General features: G+C 45.4%; 1 protein-coding gene across 1 annotated transcript in view; it reads right to left on the bottom strand.

The window, feature by feature from the left end:
• gabbr1b (gamma-aminobutyric acid (GABA) B receptor, 1b) overlaps positions 1–15,742 on the bottom strand; it is a 322,306-nt gene that overhangs the window by 15,160 nt on the left and 291,404 nt on the right. Inside the window, exons 15-17 of the mRNA XM_059969200.1 lie at positions 11,366–11,516; positions 3,064–3,196; positions 2,625–2,741 (exon numbers count right to left, since the gene is read on the bottom strand). Coding sequence (XP_059825183.1) covers positions 2,625–2,741; positions 3,064–3,196; positions 11,366–11,516 — 401 coding nt within the window. The remainder of the gene's footprint in view (positions 1–2,624; positions 2,742–3,063; positions 3,197–11,365; positions 11,517–15,742) is intronic.

The following is a 15,742-nucleotide window of genomic DNA, read 5'->3' as shown; positions in this document are numbered from 1 at the left end:
CTTTAGGGAATCTTGCACAAGGGCTCCCAAGTCTCTTTGCACTTCAGTTTTTTGCATTTTCTTTCCATTTAGAAAATAGTCAGCACATTTCTTTTTCTAAAGTGCATTGACCATACAATTCCTGACACTGTATTCCATCTGCCATTTCTTTGCCCATTCTATTAATCTGTTCAAGTCCTTATGCAGCCTCTCTACTTTCTCAAAACTACTTGCCCCTCCAGCTAACTTCATATCGTCTGCAAACTTTGCAACAAAACCATCAATTCCATTATCCAATTCATTGAAATATAATGTAGAAAGAACTGGTCCCAACACACACTCCTGTGGAACAGCACTAGTCACTGGCAGCCGACCAGAAAAGGCTCCCTTTATTCCCACTCTTTGCCTCCTGCCAATTAGCCACTGCTTTATCCAGGCGAGAATCCTTCCTTGTGCTTGTAGCTTATTAATCAGCCTCACGTGTGGTACCTTGTCAAAGGCTTTCTGAAAATCCAAGTACACCACATCAACCGATTCTCCTTTGGCTATCCTGTGTGTACGTTCATTCTAACTGGCTTCTTTTCCTCACTCTCTTTATGTTCATTGAGTTGGTTAAAAACATTTGAGCAATGTGGGAAAAAAGAGGTGAAATGAACTTGTGTTGAGGGACTGATAAGAGCAACATTCAATAGAATGATAGAGTCGTGCATCAAGTAAATAGTCCCTTCACCCATCTGGTCCATGCCAAAGTGCCTATCCTTGCTTGTCCATATACCTCTAAACATTTCCTATCTACATACCTACCCTTGCTTTTTAAATGTTTTAACTGTACCTACCTCTGCCACTACCTCTGGCAGCTGGTTCCATGTATCCACCAACCCTTGTCAAACAGTGGTCCCTCAGCTCCCCTTGACATCTTTTTTCTCTCTCACCTTAAACCTATGCCCTCTATACCTGTGATTAACCACCTTATCTATGCCCCACTTGTGGGCTACCCCTAGCACATCCCTCTAGGTGTGTTGGTTGTTAATGCAAATGGTGAATTTCACTGTATGTTTAGATGTACATGTGATAAGTAAATGCAAGTCTGAATTGGAATCTTACAATCTTGTACAGGTATTCCTTTAGAAGGTCACCTGTCCGCCTCCAGGTAAAACAGTCCAAGCTCTCCTTATCTCTTAAGTTATCTCTCCTTATAACTCAAGCCCACCAGTCCTGGGAAACTGGCTAAGCAGGAGCTGCTTTGGGATCACCAGGACTTCACTGTATTTGATTATTTTCTCATTGCTGTGTAAACAGCGACTGCAGTGCCACTTCCAGCCACTGTATGGTGGTACAACATAACTCCCGCCCTCATAATAGCTGAAGTGGAGCAATGAACAAAAGATGCTGGATGAATTCAACAGGTCAGGCAGCATCAACGGAGGGAATGAGCAGTTGACATTTTGGCTGAGGTCCTTTGTCAAGACTCATGATGAAGGGCTTCAGCCTGAAATGTCAGCTGTTTATTCATCTTCATAGATGCCGCCTGACCTGCTGAGCTCCTCCAGCATATTTAGTGTGTTGTTCCGGATTTCCAGCATCTGCAGGATCTCTTGTGCTTTTAGCTAGAGTGGACACTTGTTAATAATATAATGAAGCTTTTAGCTGTGATGCACTGCCAGATTGCAAGTTCTTTCACAGCACAGACAACTGCTAGACTTGCTAATCTGCTCGCCAAACTCTCTCTGATCAGTCATGTACCAAGATCCCTTAGAACACGGGGTTCCCAGCCCTTTCTCATGCCATAGAGCCTGTATTAATGGGTTCCGTGGGCCCCAGGTTGGGAACCACTACCTTAAAGGGACAATGGTGAAGACAGGAGGAGGTGAGATGAGAGAAGCAAGGGAAAGAGGGTGATGGGAAGGAGAAGGCTGGAGGAGGGTTAGGGGTAGAGAGAGAGAGATTAGAAAATTTTTGAAGAAATAAAATATAGAAATGGAGAACATTGAGAGGCCACAACCTCAGATCAGAGGGATGTCCATTTAGAACGGATATGAGGAGAAATACCTTTAGTCACAGGCTGGTGGATGTGTGGAATTCATTGCCACAGACTGTGGTGAAGGCCCAGTCATTGGGAATATTTAAAATGGAGGATGATAGGGTCTTGATTTAGTGAGGGTACCAGAAGTTACAGGGGGAGGGCAGGGTAATGTTAGTTGCAATGTACATTAAATCAACTATGATGGAATATTCAAGCAGATTTGATGGACCAAATGGCCTAATTATGCTCTTAAGTCTTATGGTCTTATCCATAGACAAGTACAGCCCTTCGGCAAACAATGTCTGTACCCACCATGAGGCCAAATAAAACTAATCCCTTTTGCCTGAACGTGTTCCATATCTCCCCTTTAGGCTTGTTCATGTGCCTAACAGTCTCTTAAACACCCCAATCATGTCTACTTCCACTAGCTCAATGCATTGTGTAATGATTTGATCCACATGAAGTGTATGTGAGACAAGTTTTTCACTGTATCTCGGTACATGTCAAACCTATTCTAATACCAGTTAAGAAGAAGAGATTGAACCAAGGGGAAAGAGTGGGTGTTGTGTGTCCGAGACCCTAAGTGACTGGGGGTCCCTGAGTTCCCACACCCCCTCCCTACCTTCCGCTTCTCCTTCTTCTCCACCTTCTTGGTGAACACGGTGTGGACCCACCAGATCTTAGTGAACATGCTTCCATAGGCCAGGCTGAAGCCCAGACCCAGGAGCCATAGGCGAGCCTGCAGAAGAGAAGCACAATGAGTCAGGTTTACTATAGCCGGGCCGGTGGCACAGAGGGTACAAATGACGTCTCATGGCTCCTGGGGACCTGGGTTCGATCCCTGCCTCCGCCCCCGAATGTTCGCCTGGGCTTCCCCCAGTCTGTGGGTGTTGGGTTACTGGGAATGGGACTGAAAGGAACCTTATTGAATGGCCAATTGGCCTTGTGAGAGTGTGTGTAGGATTAGAGGAGTGGATGGGGTTTAAGGATGAAGTTCACTTCATGCCCATTCCTTCCTTCCTCGTGGACCTCCCCTCCCCACGCCACCCCCAGCAACTCACCTGGCAGACAAGGGGGAAATGCCACTTGCGGATGTGGTAGCCATCCAGACCAAGGGGGAACACGGCGGCTAGTGCCAAGGTGCAACCCACTGCTGTCATGTTGTTCAGGTAGGGCTGCGAGTTCTGGATGTACCTGGAGTATGGGAGAGAGGGGTCAGTCACAGCATAGCTATACAACACCAACAGCAACAATGCCAATGACAACAGCAACAACTACAGCAAAAATAATAGTAATGACAAATACAGCAATGATGCAGCAAGTTCACCAATAGAAACAATGCCAAATCAGAAACAACACCAACAAAAACAATGCCACCAACATCAGCAATGACAGCAACAACACCAATCACTACAACACCAACAATGGCAACAACAATAATGCCAGCAATGTCAATGACAATAATACCAATAGTACAAACAACACCAACAATGGCAACAAAACCAACTGCAATAACACCATTGGCAATGACAACGCCAACACCAACAATGGTAACACCAATGACACCAACAACACCAACAGCAGGAATAACGGCAATGACACCAACAACGGCAACAACAGCAACAACAGGGTCAACTATGACAACAACAGCAGTAACTACAGCATTAACATCACCAACAGCAGTAACAACAACAATACCAACGACAACAGCAATTACACCAAAAGTAACAATTACACCAACAATGAGAACAACAACAACAATGGCAACAACACCAATGACAACAACGCCAACACTGGGAATATCATCAGCAACACCAACAACGACAACACAAACACTGGCAGCAACATGAATGGCAACTATGTCAACAACAACAATGGTAACAACGTCAGCAATAGCAACACCAACAACAATAACACCAACAATGGCAATGACAGCAACAACAACAGCAATGACACCAACAATACCAACAGCGACAATGATGGCAACACCAATGATGACAACACCAACAATGGCAACACCACCAACAGCAACGACACCATCAGCAGCAACAAAAGCAAAAGTAGCAACTATGGCAACAACACCAACAACAGCAGTAACAACAACAACGGCAACAATGACAACACCTCAACACCAACAATGTAACAGTAACGGCATCAACAACACCAACAATGGCCACAACTGCAACAGCACTAACAATGCCACCAACAGCAATGACACCAACAATGGCCACAACACCTACAACAACAACAACATCAACAGTACCAACAATGAACACAACACCAGTGGCAAAAACAGCAATAATGGCAATGTCACTATCAGCAATAGGGGCAACAACAGCAATGACAACTATAGCAATGACAGCAACAACTTCACCAACAACAGAAATAACCATGCCAACAATATCAACAATGGTAACAACACCAACAAGAACAATAATGCCAATAGCAACACCAATGGTAATACCAATAACAGTCACAATGATTCAACAGTATCAAATCCAACAGCCACAATGCCAGCAGTAGCAATGGCAATAACTACAACAACGCCAATGACAGTAGCAATGCCGCCGCCAGCAACAATGCGTTGCCAACAACAGCAACAAAAGCAACAATACCAACAGAAGCAAAATAACAGGAAAAACAATGCATGCAACAGCAGCGACAAAGCCAACAAAACAACATAGAGACTAGCAATGACAATGCCAACAACTACATCACCAACAGCAACACAAACAACATCAACAATACCAAAAACAACAATGCCAAAAGCATTGCCAACAACAGTAATGTCAACAAAAGCAACAATAATGCCAACAGCAAAAATAATGCCAGCAACAGCAGCAACACCAACGAAAGCAATAACAACACCAATAACAACAGCAACAACACCAATAACAACAGCAACAACACCACCAACAACAGCAACAGTGTAATCAACAGTAACACAATTGCAAATGCCAATAAGGACAGCAATATCAATACCAACAATGATAAGAACAGCGATTCCAATGCCAACAACAATAACAACAGCAATGTCAATGCCAACAATAACAACAGTAACAATGCCAGCAATGTCAACAGCAACAATACTAACAGCAATAATACCAATAACAGCAAAGATGTCAATGACAACTACACCACTAACAGCAATAATGGCAATACCAAGATCACCAACAAAAACAACGATGCCAATAACAGCAGTAATGACAATGCCAACAACCACAACACCAACAACAGCAAAGACAATGTCAACAGCAAAAAGGCCAACACGAGTAACACCAACGCTAACAACAATAACAAAACATTGCCAACAACATTGCCAGCAATGCTAACAACACAAACTACAGCAATCATGCCAACAATAGCACCAACATCAATGGTAACAATGCCAAAAGTAACAACATTGCCAGCAACAATGTCAAACATCACCACCAATGTCAAAGGAACAGAACTACCAATAATATCCACAGTGGAAACAATAAGAGGAACTTGGCAACTTAAAGAGGAACACCAATATCACAACAGTACCAGCAGTAACAACAGCAACATTGTATGTAGACACAGAGGCAACAACAGACACAACTAGAGCAACAGTATAACAGTAGTGACCAATAAAATCATCAGTACAACAACAATGGTGACAAGGAAACAACAGAAGTAACAACGGATGAAGTGAGGACAAAACAAAAAGTTAATAACGAAAGGCCACAACACCAATGGCATCACCAAAACCAAACCACACATTGACAGCAACAATAATAACACAGAAAACAACAGCAACAAAATTAAACAGAACAGCAGAACACCAGGACTAATAACAGTAGCAAAAACAACTACACTACCAATCAGCAATAAAACTCCAGCAGTAACAAAGTTCAAAGTAAATTTATTATCGCCATATACAATCCCGAGATCCACAGTAGAACAAAGAAATCCAAAAATCAATGAAAAACTACACACAAGCAAAGACGACAAACAATGAATGTGCCAAGGAATACAAATTGATTGTTTTTGTTTGTGTGTAGTTTTTCATTGATTTTATTGTGATGTGTCTAGTCTGGTAGTGTAGTGGGTAGTGCTTGTCACTCTCACTTTCAGCTTCCACCACTGGCAGGCAGTCTTGTGAAAAGGAGAGCTGAATGTGTAAGTCTCTCCCTCCCAGTACATAACCTCTCCCAACAGCAAGCCTCATGCAGCGCCTTTTGGCTGGCGACATCCGGAAACTGAACTCCTTTCGGACTCGGGCTGAACTACAGGGGACAGGGAGGAGGCCTGGCCCCTGGACACATAGCACGCAGACCCACCGGTGCTCGTAAACCAGATCCCCAGCTGTGCATAAGTAGCCTCACTACCTTCGGACAGACAGAGGCTTCAGGAGTAAACCCAGATAGCAAATCTGGAGTGGAGCCCCTAAGGCGGCTGGACATCATTGAACATCCTTCTGGCAGTTCCTGAAGCCAAGCTGGTGCCATACATATTGCTTCATAAGCTTTCCTTTGGACTACATTGGTGAGGCCAAGAAGGGGATCTTGACAACTGGGCATCTCAGGATCTCCATACCTTCTGCCCAGGCTTCGAGACAGACAGATACCAACCAACCAACCAACCAACCAGTTTTTCATTGTATTGTATTTCTTTCTTCTACTGTGAATGTCAACAACATATTTCGAACAGAGTAAAAAACACAGTAGTGTGATAGATCATCACAGCTCAGAAACAGGCCATTCGGCCCACCTATTCTGTGTTGAACTGTTATTCTACCCATGCCTGCACCTGGACCATGAATGCTGACAACAATAGAGACACAAACGCACAACAGCAGAGACAACCCTGAACACGTCAGCAGCAACTCCCTTCAGTAACAACACGGCTGTTCTTTTACCTCAGCTCTCCTTACCTGCACTGACCCCAAATCCTTCAGTTTTCTGAACATCCAACAACCTATTACTCCCTGCCTCGAATGTGGTCAGCATCCCAGTCCAGTAGGGATTCTGAGGATTTGTTGTTCTCTGATAGGAGGGGAGGCTTGTGGGGCTGGATGGGGTGACAGAGATGGGTTGAGGAACATCACACAGGGGTTTGAGTCATGGAGTTGTAGAGCACAGAAGCAGGCCATTTGGCCCACCGAGTCAATGCTGTTAGTTGTGCCCATCTGATCTGATCTCACTTAGTCCTGCAATCCACATCCAGCTGTTTCTTAAATACAATGATCTCCATATCTCTGCCTCTGTTACAACCCCATTCCTGATTCTGACCACCCTCTAGGGAAAAGAAAATCCCCCTCAGATTCCTCAAAACATTCCACCTCTCACTTTGAACCTCTCATTTAAGTTACCCTTAATATGGATAAAAATCATTTACCCATATAGATTCCAGTTGATTGGTTTTTCAGTTAATTGGGGCAGCTGCTTATCTGAGACAACTCTCAAGAAACAAAAACGAATTGAGAAAATAGCTGGGTTTCCCTTGACTGTATTAGAATTGTTTTGCTCCCTACGGTTTCAAGCATTCGGGGTTTGGTGATGCCAGAAACGGCCAGGAGTGAAAATGAAACCACGGTATTTCACTACTTCAACAAGTTAGGAACTATTAATGTTTTCAACATTCATCTTGAACGTTACAATAAAAATGAAGATTTGAAGGATGCAATCATTGAAAGCATCATATGAAGGCAGTCCATTATCTGCACTAGATGTTTGTGCTAATTTTATTCATTTACTATCAATCAAAAGAACATGGCAGTGTGTTGGTTGTCCATCATATTCAACGATGGCAGTGAAACCTGTGCGGGAGAGTTTTTAAAGTGGAAAAGCCACTGCACTGGGACAGTTCCACTCTCTCGACCTCGGAAGTCTGGGTCCAGTGGGACAAATAGTTGTCACAAACTGAAGTCTTCCTTGGTTGCAGTGGATAGCCATGGCTTCTGTGCCTTGTCATTGCCTTTGCTTACCAGGAAACATTGTAGAACTGCCTTCTTGGCCATTGCATCCATCCAATCTGCAGGATATGACTTCACATGCTAGGACAGGCATGTCGCTATTCTACTGGGGTATGATGGCCGCCGGCTCCCCTCACCTGGTTTATCCTGCCTGTCAGCGTACCGGGATGTGGCTGCCATCACATGCAGACATCCACTTGGAGCCACAGGTGAGAGGTAACTTTCTGATGGGAACCAAAGGTGAGTGATCTGCTCCAGGATGGAGACAACAACAAGCCCTTTCACCAGAGGTGCTATCTCTCCCTGGACACCCCCTAAACAACAGGATGAATTCCTCCTTTGATAACCATTAGGAACAAATACACAGTTTTATTAGCATTGGTGGTGTGCTAATTTGTTCTGTATTTCATTTAAATAGATATTTTGCTGCTCACTTAACCGGTTGTTCAGCTCTCTTATGCCCTTTCAACTATTTTCATGAAACTTCATCTAACTGAGGCAGCTGCTTAAGTGGACCAGAATGTACTGGTGTCAATGTACTGTCCCAATTAATCTATATACAGTGGATTCTGATTAATTGGGACACATTGGGACCAGCCCATTTAAGTGGCTGCCACAATTATCCAAAGTTTTACGGAAAGTTAAAATGGTATGAGAAAGACAAGTTACCATTAAACTGAGTAACAAATGATCTACTTAAATGAAATACAGAACAAATTAGGACATAAGCAAAACTAATACAGTACTCTAAAGTTGTGTATTGGTTACTAATAGCTACTGATGGAGGAATTCATCAAGCATTCTTTTGATTGTAAATAAACAAAATCAGTGCAGGCACCTAGTGTCTTCATTGCCTTCCTGCTTGAAGCAGTGTCATAATCAAACAATTAATTTCTTAGCCCTGGTTCAGTAGTGTCATCCTAGTCACTTTCCTTGTCTTCATATTCTTGGCCTTGGGGCTTTGATACGATACTTTTGACAAATGCATCCCCTAAATCTTCATTTCCATTGTAACATTTAAAATAACTGCTGATACCTCCAAGTTCTACATAGTTCCTAACTTGTTGAAGTCGTGAAATGGTTTCATTTTCACGCTTTCAGCACCTCCAAGCTTGAATGCTTGAGGCCACAATGTCTTGCTGTTTACTTCTCACCACCTAGCATTGTCGAACAGCACAGCCTGTAAAAGGTTAACCCTTGCATTTACTTCCTTGGCCATTGAAGGTGTCAGTAGATTTTCCTCAATTGCTTTGAAAATGTGGTTCACCAACTTTCCGCAATACCTTTTAACATTTTTTTATGATTCCCATATCCATTGGCTGCACCAAGGATGTTGTAGGGATTCTGAGGATTTGTTGTTCTCTGATAGGAGGGGAGGCTTGTGGGTCCGGATGGGGTGACGAAGATGGGTTGAGGAACATCACACAGGGGTTTGAGTAATGGAGTTGAATGCTTGAGGCCACAATGTCTTGCTGTTTTAGGATGTAGGCAGAAATTCCAGCTGGATGTTTCTCAAACATTCTACATCAGGGAGTGCTGCATAATTGTCAACAAGCAGAAGAATTCTGCTTGATTTCCACTGTAGTTCCATATCCCAACCCATCAGTCATTTTCTAAAAATTTCAGAAGTTATCCATGCATTCTTATTAGCATAGTACTTGATAGGTAAACCATCCATTCGTAATCCCTTGAAGCATCAAGGTTTAACGCTTTTCCCAAAAACCAACTATATTTTTTATCAATTCCTGACATATTTGCACAACCCTATTATACGATCCATTGCTTTCTTTGAACCTAATCGTGTTGTGTGTTTGTAGCAAAGGGAACCGTCCAGCCTTTTCAAGATAAAAAAAAAAGGCCAGTTTCATCTGCATTGTAGATATCATCTACACAAAATTTTTGAAGCATTCGGGGAGTTTTGTAGATTTCCATGTTTCTGCTGTGTGCCTTCTGGAATCTAATGTGGTGCTTACATTTCCATCAAGACAACCAACCTGTTTCTTTAAAATCTCCATAACTCCTCTGACTTGCACTCTAACATTGGTACACTGAAATGCACACCCCATCCAGTTACAATGGAAAGCCATCGACTGAGGGCCACTTCAACAACTGGATCCTCTGCTTCGTGCTTTCGTTTTTGGGATGTTCCCTGTTGTCCCTCGTGCAATGCCCACTCTTCTCACAGTTTATCTTGCTGATGTATCGTGTGTGCATTTGCAGACTTCAGCACTCCTGTTATCTCTGCCAGCTAACAATGAGTGGTGTTAGGCAGATGGATTTTAATTTGGTCTAGCAGGGTATTTTTTTTGGCGGGTGTCAAATTTTTTCAAGGCATCTCGGCAAGGGTCTCAATTTCTTTTTAAGTCAAAATTGTAAAAAATATATCAAAAATGTTTCAATTAATTGATGGCCCAATTAACTGGAATCTACTGTATACATAGACAGCTTTTCGAATCACCATCTGACGAGCCAAATTGATAACATAAAACAGGCACACGCAACTGACAAAACTGTTCACTCTAAGCACTGTGTAGTTTCTGATGGCCACACAAGTGCATGTAACTGACCTTTTCCTGCTCCAATTAAGTGGCATAGTGTCCCAATAAAATAAAGGGATCCCATCTATTTTCTTGATTTGTTTTTATTCTTTAAGAGTTGTCCCAAATAAGTAAATGTCCTGACTAACTGATGGCCCAATTAATCCACTGTATATATAGACATAACCAGAGGATTCTGGTTAATTTGGCCCATCGGGAATGGTACAGAGGCTCCAATGCAGAGGATCATAAGAGGCTACAGTGACAGAGGCTTACAGATTCACCCTGCTCTATCATGGGTACCAGTCTCCCCACCACTGAGGACATCTTCAAGGTAAGGTGCTCAGGAAGGTAGCATCCATCACTGGGTGACAGTCACCCAGAACACGTCCTCTTTTCATTACTACCATCGGGGAGTAGATACAAGAGCCTGAAGATGCACACTCAAAATTTTAGGAACAGCCTCCTCTGGGTGCTCTGGTTTCCTCAAAGACGTACGGGTTAGGGTTAGGAAGTTGCTGGCATACTTTCTTCGTACCAGAGATGTGGTGACACTTGCACCACAATCCTCTCTGACTCTATTTGATTCAAACTGTATGTTTTGAATTTCATTGTCTGTTTGATGTACATCTGACAAACCCCCCAATAAATAAATAAATAAAACTCCTTTTCCCCCACCCACTCCATCATCAGAGTTCTGAATGGTCCATGACCTCTTTATTCCTTTCTTTTGCACAATTCATTTATTTTAAATTTATAGCAATATCATCTCTGTGCATTACATGCTGCCTCACAGGAACAAATTTCTCACCCATTAAGTCAGTGATGTTAAGCCTGATTCTGATTTTGACACATTAGGTGAAGCCTCTTCCCCTGGTGCCTACTCACCGCACATTACTGTTGTAGATGTTGAAGGTCAGGCAGATGATTCCCAGCAAAATCCCGAGCCCAGCCAAGACAGAGACAGACACAAAGAGCTTCTGTGACAGGTACCGGAATGTAGGGATGACCTTGGTGTGGTCGGCAGGTGGGACACCCCCTGCGAACAGAGGAGAAGAGAGGTCAGGGAACTGGAGACACAAGAGACTGAGGTCATGTAACAGCCTGCTGGAGGGTCTCAGATTCGACCAGCAACTGGTGGGGGTTGTCGGTGCTTTGGGTCAAAACCCTACATCAGGACCGGGATTTAAGGAGTGTGAGGAGTGTGTAGGAAGTTTGGGATCTGATGCACGGTTTCAACCTGAAATGTTGACCATTCCTTCCCCCCACAGACTCTGCCCAATTTGCTGAGTCCTTACAGCAGCTTGTTTAATTGTCAAGAGAAAGGGTCCACTGCTGATATTTCAAAGAGAGGGAGAATAAGAAAGGGAGCGAGATATGAGAGTGAAAGGGAAAGAGAAAGAAAGAGAGATAGAGGAAGGGAAAGAGAGAAAGACAGAGATAAAGGTAGAAAGCGAGAAGGAGGGAAAAGGCAATAGAGAGACAGAAAGAGATAAGAGATGACCAGAATTGAGGGAGGAAGTATGAGACATCATTGATCTAATGGCAAAATACGTATTGATCTGCATTTTGTACAAACATGTATTTTCTATATAGATTTTTTAATGAATCAACTATATTCTTGAAATAAAAATGCTAGGGAAAGGTAAGAAATAAAAGGGGAAGGAAGAAACAAGTATTTTAGCAGCCTTTCACACTATGTCACAGCATTAAAGACATTACAGAACAGGGTACAAAGGTGCAATTAGTGGAACCATCACTCTCTCCTCAACCAGACTTCAGCCTGTGACACCTCATGTATTCATTAATCTATATATAAATTCTCAGAACCCCATAATTAGATTCCAGCAGCAATACACTCCCTCATGCCCATTGTTCTACACATGAATTCCATATCCAATTCCCTTCGTCAGATTCAACCTATAATCTCTGGATTTTTATTAACTTCCTCCTTGGTAGTTGTTTCATATTTAATTCATTGGGTCGATGGTTATGTATTAACAGGGTGATCCATATTACACAGAATGGGGAGACCATTATGTTCACAGTGGTGAACTACAGTGCTGGCGACACCCGTTAGGGTTCAATTCCTGTTAGCTTGTCCGTTCTCCCATGATTGTGGGTTTCCTCTGGGTACTCCGTTTCCACTCATGTTCCAGAGACGTACAGGTTGGGGTTAGTGAGTTGTGGGCATGCTACGCACTGGAAGCATGGCATCACTTGTGGGCTGACCCAGCACGATCCTCACTGATTTGATTTGACGCAAGCACTGCACTTCACTGTATGTTTGGATATTTCTATGTACATTTAACAAATAAAGGGAAACTTTCAATCTGTGATCTGCATCTGACTGTCAGTGGAGAGTGGTGGTGAGGGAGAGGGTTAATCCTCCCTGAGTTCAAGATGTGTCTTGGGGAGGGTTAATTTCTCCCTGAGTACAAGTCTGACTCTGAATGGAGAGCGATGCTGGGGGAGAGGGTTAATTGCTGCCCTGTGTACAGGCTGTCTCCAACTGTGATTGGACACTTGGGGCAGGAAGGGGCTTAATCCTCAGCCTGGGTACAGGCTGGGTCTGACTTTGAATGGGGGAGCAGTAGTGGGAGACAGGCTTAATCCCCTCCTCTGGGTACAGGCCAGTGTCCAGCTCTGGACAGAGCAGGACCCTCTGAGAAGGTTAATCACTCCCTGGTTAAAGGCTGGATCCAGCTCTGAGTGGATAGTTGTGGGTACAGGGTTAATCACTCCCTGGTTAAAGGCTGGATCCAGCTCTGAGTGGATAGTGGTGGGAACAGGGTTAATCCCTCCCTGGTTAAAGGCTGGATCCAGCTCTGAGTGGATAGTGGTGGGTACAGGGATAATCCCTCCCTGGTTAAAGGCTGGGTCCAGCTCTGAGTGGATAATGGTGGGGTACAGGGTTAATCCCTTCCCTGCATATAAACTTGATTTAACTGTGATTGAAGAGTGGTGGGGAAATGAATTAATCCTTGTCCCAGGTCCAGGTGGGGTCTGACAGTGATTGGAGAGTGGTGGAAGAGGGTTAGTTCTTGCCCCGGGTTCAGGCGGGGTCTGACAGTGATTGGAGAGTGGTGGGAGAGGGTTAGTTCTTGCCCCGGGTTCAGGCGGGGTCCGACAGTGATTGGAGAGTGGTGGGAGAGGGTTAGTTCTTGCCCTGGGTTCAGGCGGGGTCTGACTGTGATTGGAGAGTGGTGGGAGAGGGTTACTCCTTGCCCTGGGTCCAGGCGGGGTCTGACTGTGATTGGAGAGTGGTGGGAGAGGGTTAGTTCTTGCCCTGGGTTCAGGCGGGGTCTGACTGTGATTGGAGAGTGGTGGGAGAGGGTTAGTTCTTGCCCCAGGTTCAGGCGGGGTCTGACAGTGATTGGAGAGGGGTGGGAAAGAGTTCATCTTTGCCCTGGGTCCAGGCGGGGTCTGACAGTGATTGGAGAGTGGTGGGAGAGGGTTAGTTCTTGCCCCGGGTTCAGGCGGGGTCTGACTGTGATTGGAGAGGGGTGGGAAAGAGTTCATCCTTGCCCTGGGTCCAGGCGGGGTCTGACAGTGATTGGAGAGTGGTGGGAGAGGGTTAATCCTTGCCCTGGGTCTAGGTGGGGTCTGACAGTGATTGGAGAGTGGTGGGAGAGGGTTAATCCTTGCCCTGGGTCTAGGTGGGGTCTGACTGTGATTGGAGAGGGGTGGGAGAGGGTTAGTTCTTGCCCTGGGTTCAGGCGGGATCTGACAGTGATTGGAGAGTGGTGGGAGAGGGTTAGTTCTTGCCCTGGGTTCAGGCGGGGTCTGACTGTGATTGGAGAGTGGTGGGAGAGGGTTAGTTCTTGCCCTGGGTTCAGGCGGGGTCTGACTGTGATTGGAGAGTGGTGGGAGAGGGTTAGTTCTTGCCCTGGGTTCAGGCGGGGTCTGACTGTGATTGGAGAGTGGTGGGAGAGGGTTACTCCTTGCCCTGGGTCCAGGCGGGGTCTGACTGTGATTGGAGAGTGGTGGGAGAGGGTTAGTTCTTGCCCTGGGTTCAGGCGGGGTCTGACTGTGATTGGAGAGTGGTGGGAGAGGGTTAGTTCTTGCCCTGGGTTCAGGCGGGGTCTGACTGTGATTGGAGAGTGGTGGAAGAGGGTTAGTTCTTGCCCTGGGTTCAGGCGGGGTCTGACTGTGATTGGAGAGTGGTGGGAGAGGGTTAGTTCTTGCCCCAGGTTCAGGCGGGGTCTGACAGTGATTGGAGAGGGGTGGGAAAGAGTTCATCTTTGCCCTGGGTCCAGGCGGGGTCTGACAGTGATTGGAGAGTGGTGGGAGAGGGTTAGTTCTTGCCCCGGGTTCAGGCGGGGTCTGACTGTGATTGGAGAGGGGTGGGAAAGAGTTCATCCTTGCCCTGGGTCCAGGCGGGGTCTGACAGTGATTGGAGAGTGGTGGGAGAGGGTTAATCCTTGCCCTGGGTCTAGGTGGGGTCTGACAGTGATTGGAGAGTGGTGGGAGAGGGTTAATCCTTGCCCTGGGTCTAGGTGGGGTCTGACTGTGATTGGAGAGGGGTGGGAGAGGGTTAATCCTTGCTCAGTGTCTGACTGTGAGTAGGGAGCAGTCAGGGGGAGAGTTAATATCCCACCCCAGGAACACATGGGCTGGAGCGGAGGCTGCAGGATGCCTGAGGATGATGACCTTTATCCCGTGGCGTTGAAGGGAGCCCATTGTGGAGCTCGGCTCTGAACTACTCTCCGGCATTGAATTCACCATGGCAACGACCCACAGAGTCTCTGCGGCAATCCACCAGGTTGCCATGGCAACCCAAATGAGCGGGCTGAGCGCCAATGCGGTTGCGAGTGGTTTCCATGGGAACGGAAGGACAGAGCTCTGACACACGGGCCCCTTTCTCCCACGCTCCCAGTGATGGCTCCCTCGTCCAGACCAGCCAGCATCACTGGGGTCTCCGCTGGCCTCAGCCTCCCCAGGAACAAAACTGCATCTCGACCATGCAAACCAAACAACTCCCCATCCTCAGAGCGACAGCAACGGGAGGCATCCAACACGGGGTTCAGGGCCATAGACTAATAAATTCCCAGGAGTGTGCTCTGGGCTGGAATCTAACCTATGGGTTCCGGAGGTCAACATATAGATCCCTGAATTACAGGCTGAGGTCTAATATAAAGGGTTTATATATTAAAAAATCGATACTCAGGAGTGAGTTATAGACTGGAATCTAATCCAGGGGATAAGGGTGGTTCATACATAGAGTACTCGAGCCCTGGGAGTGAGTTACAGGCTAGGATCTAA

Source organism: Hypanus sabinus, chromosome 5, assembly GCF_030144855.1.
Source record: "Hypanus sabinus isolate sHypSab1 chromosome 5, sHypSab1.hap1, whole genome shotgun sequence".
Classification (NCBI taxonomy): domain Eukaryota; kingdom Metazoa; phylum Chordata; class Chondrichthyes; order Myliobatiformes; family Dasyatidae; genus Hypanus; species Hypanus sabinus.
Note: the sequence above shows the minus strand (reverse complement) of the source record. Positions and strands in the feature narration are given on the sequence as shown.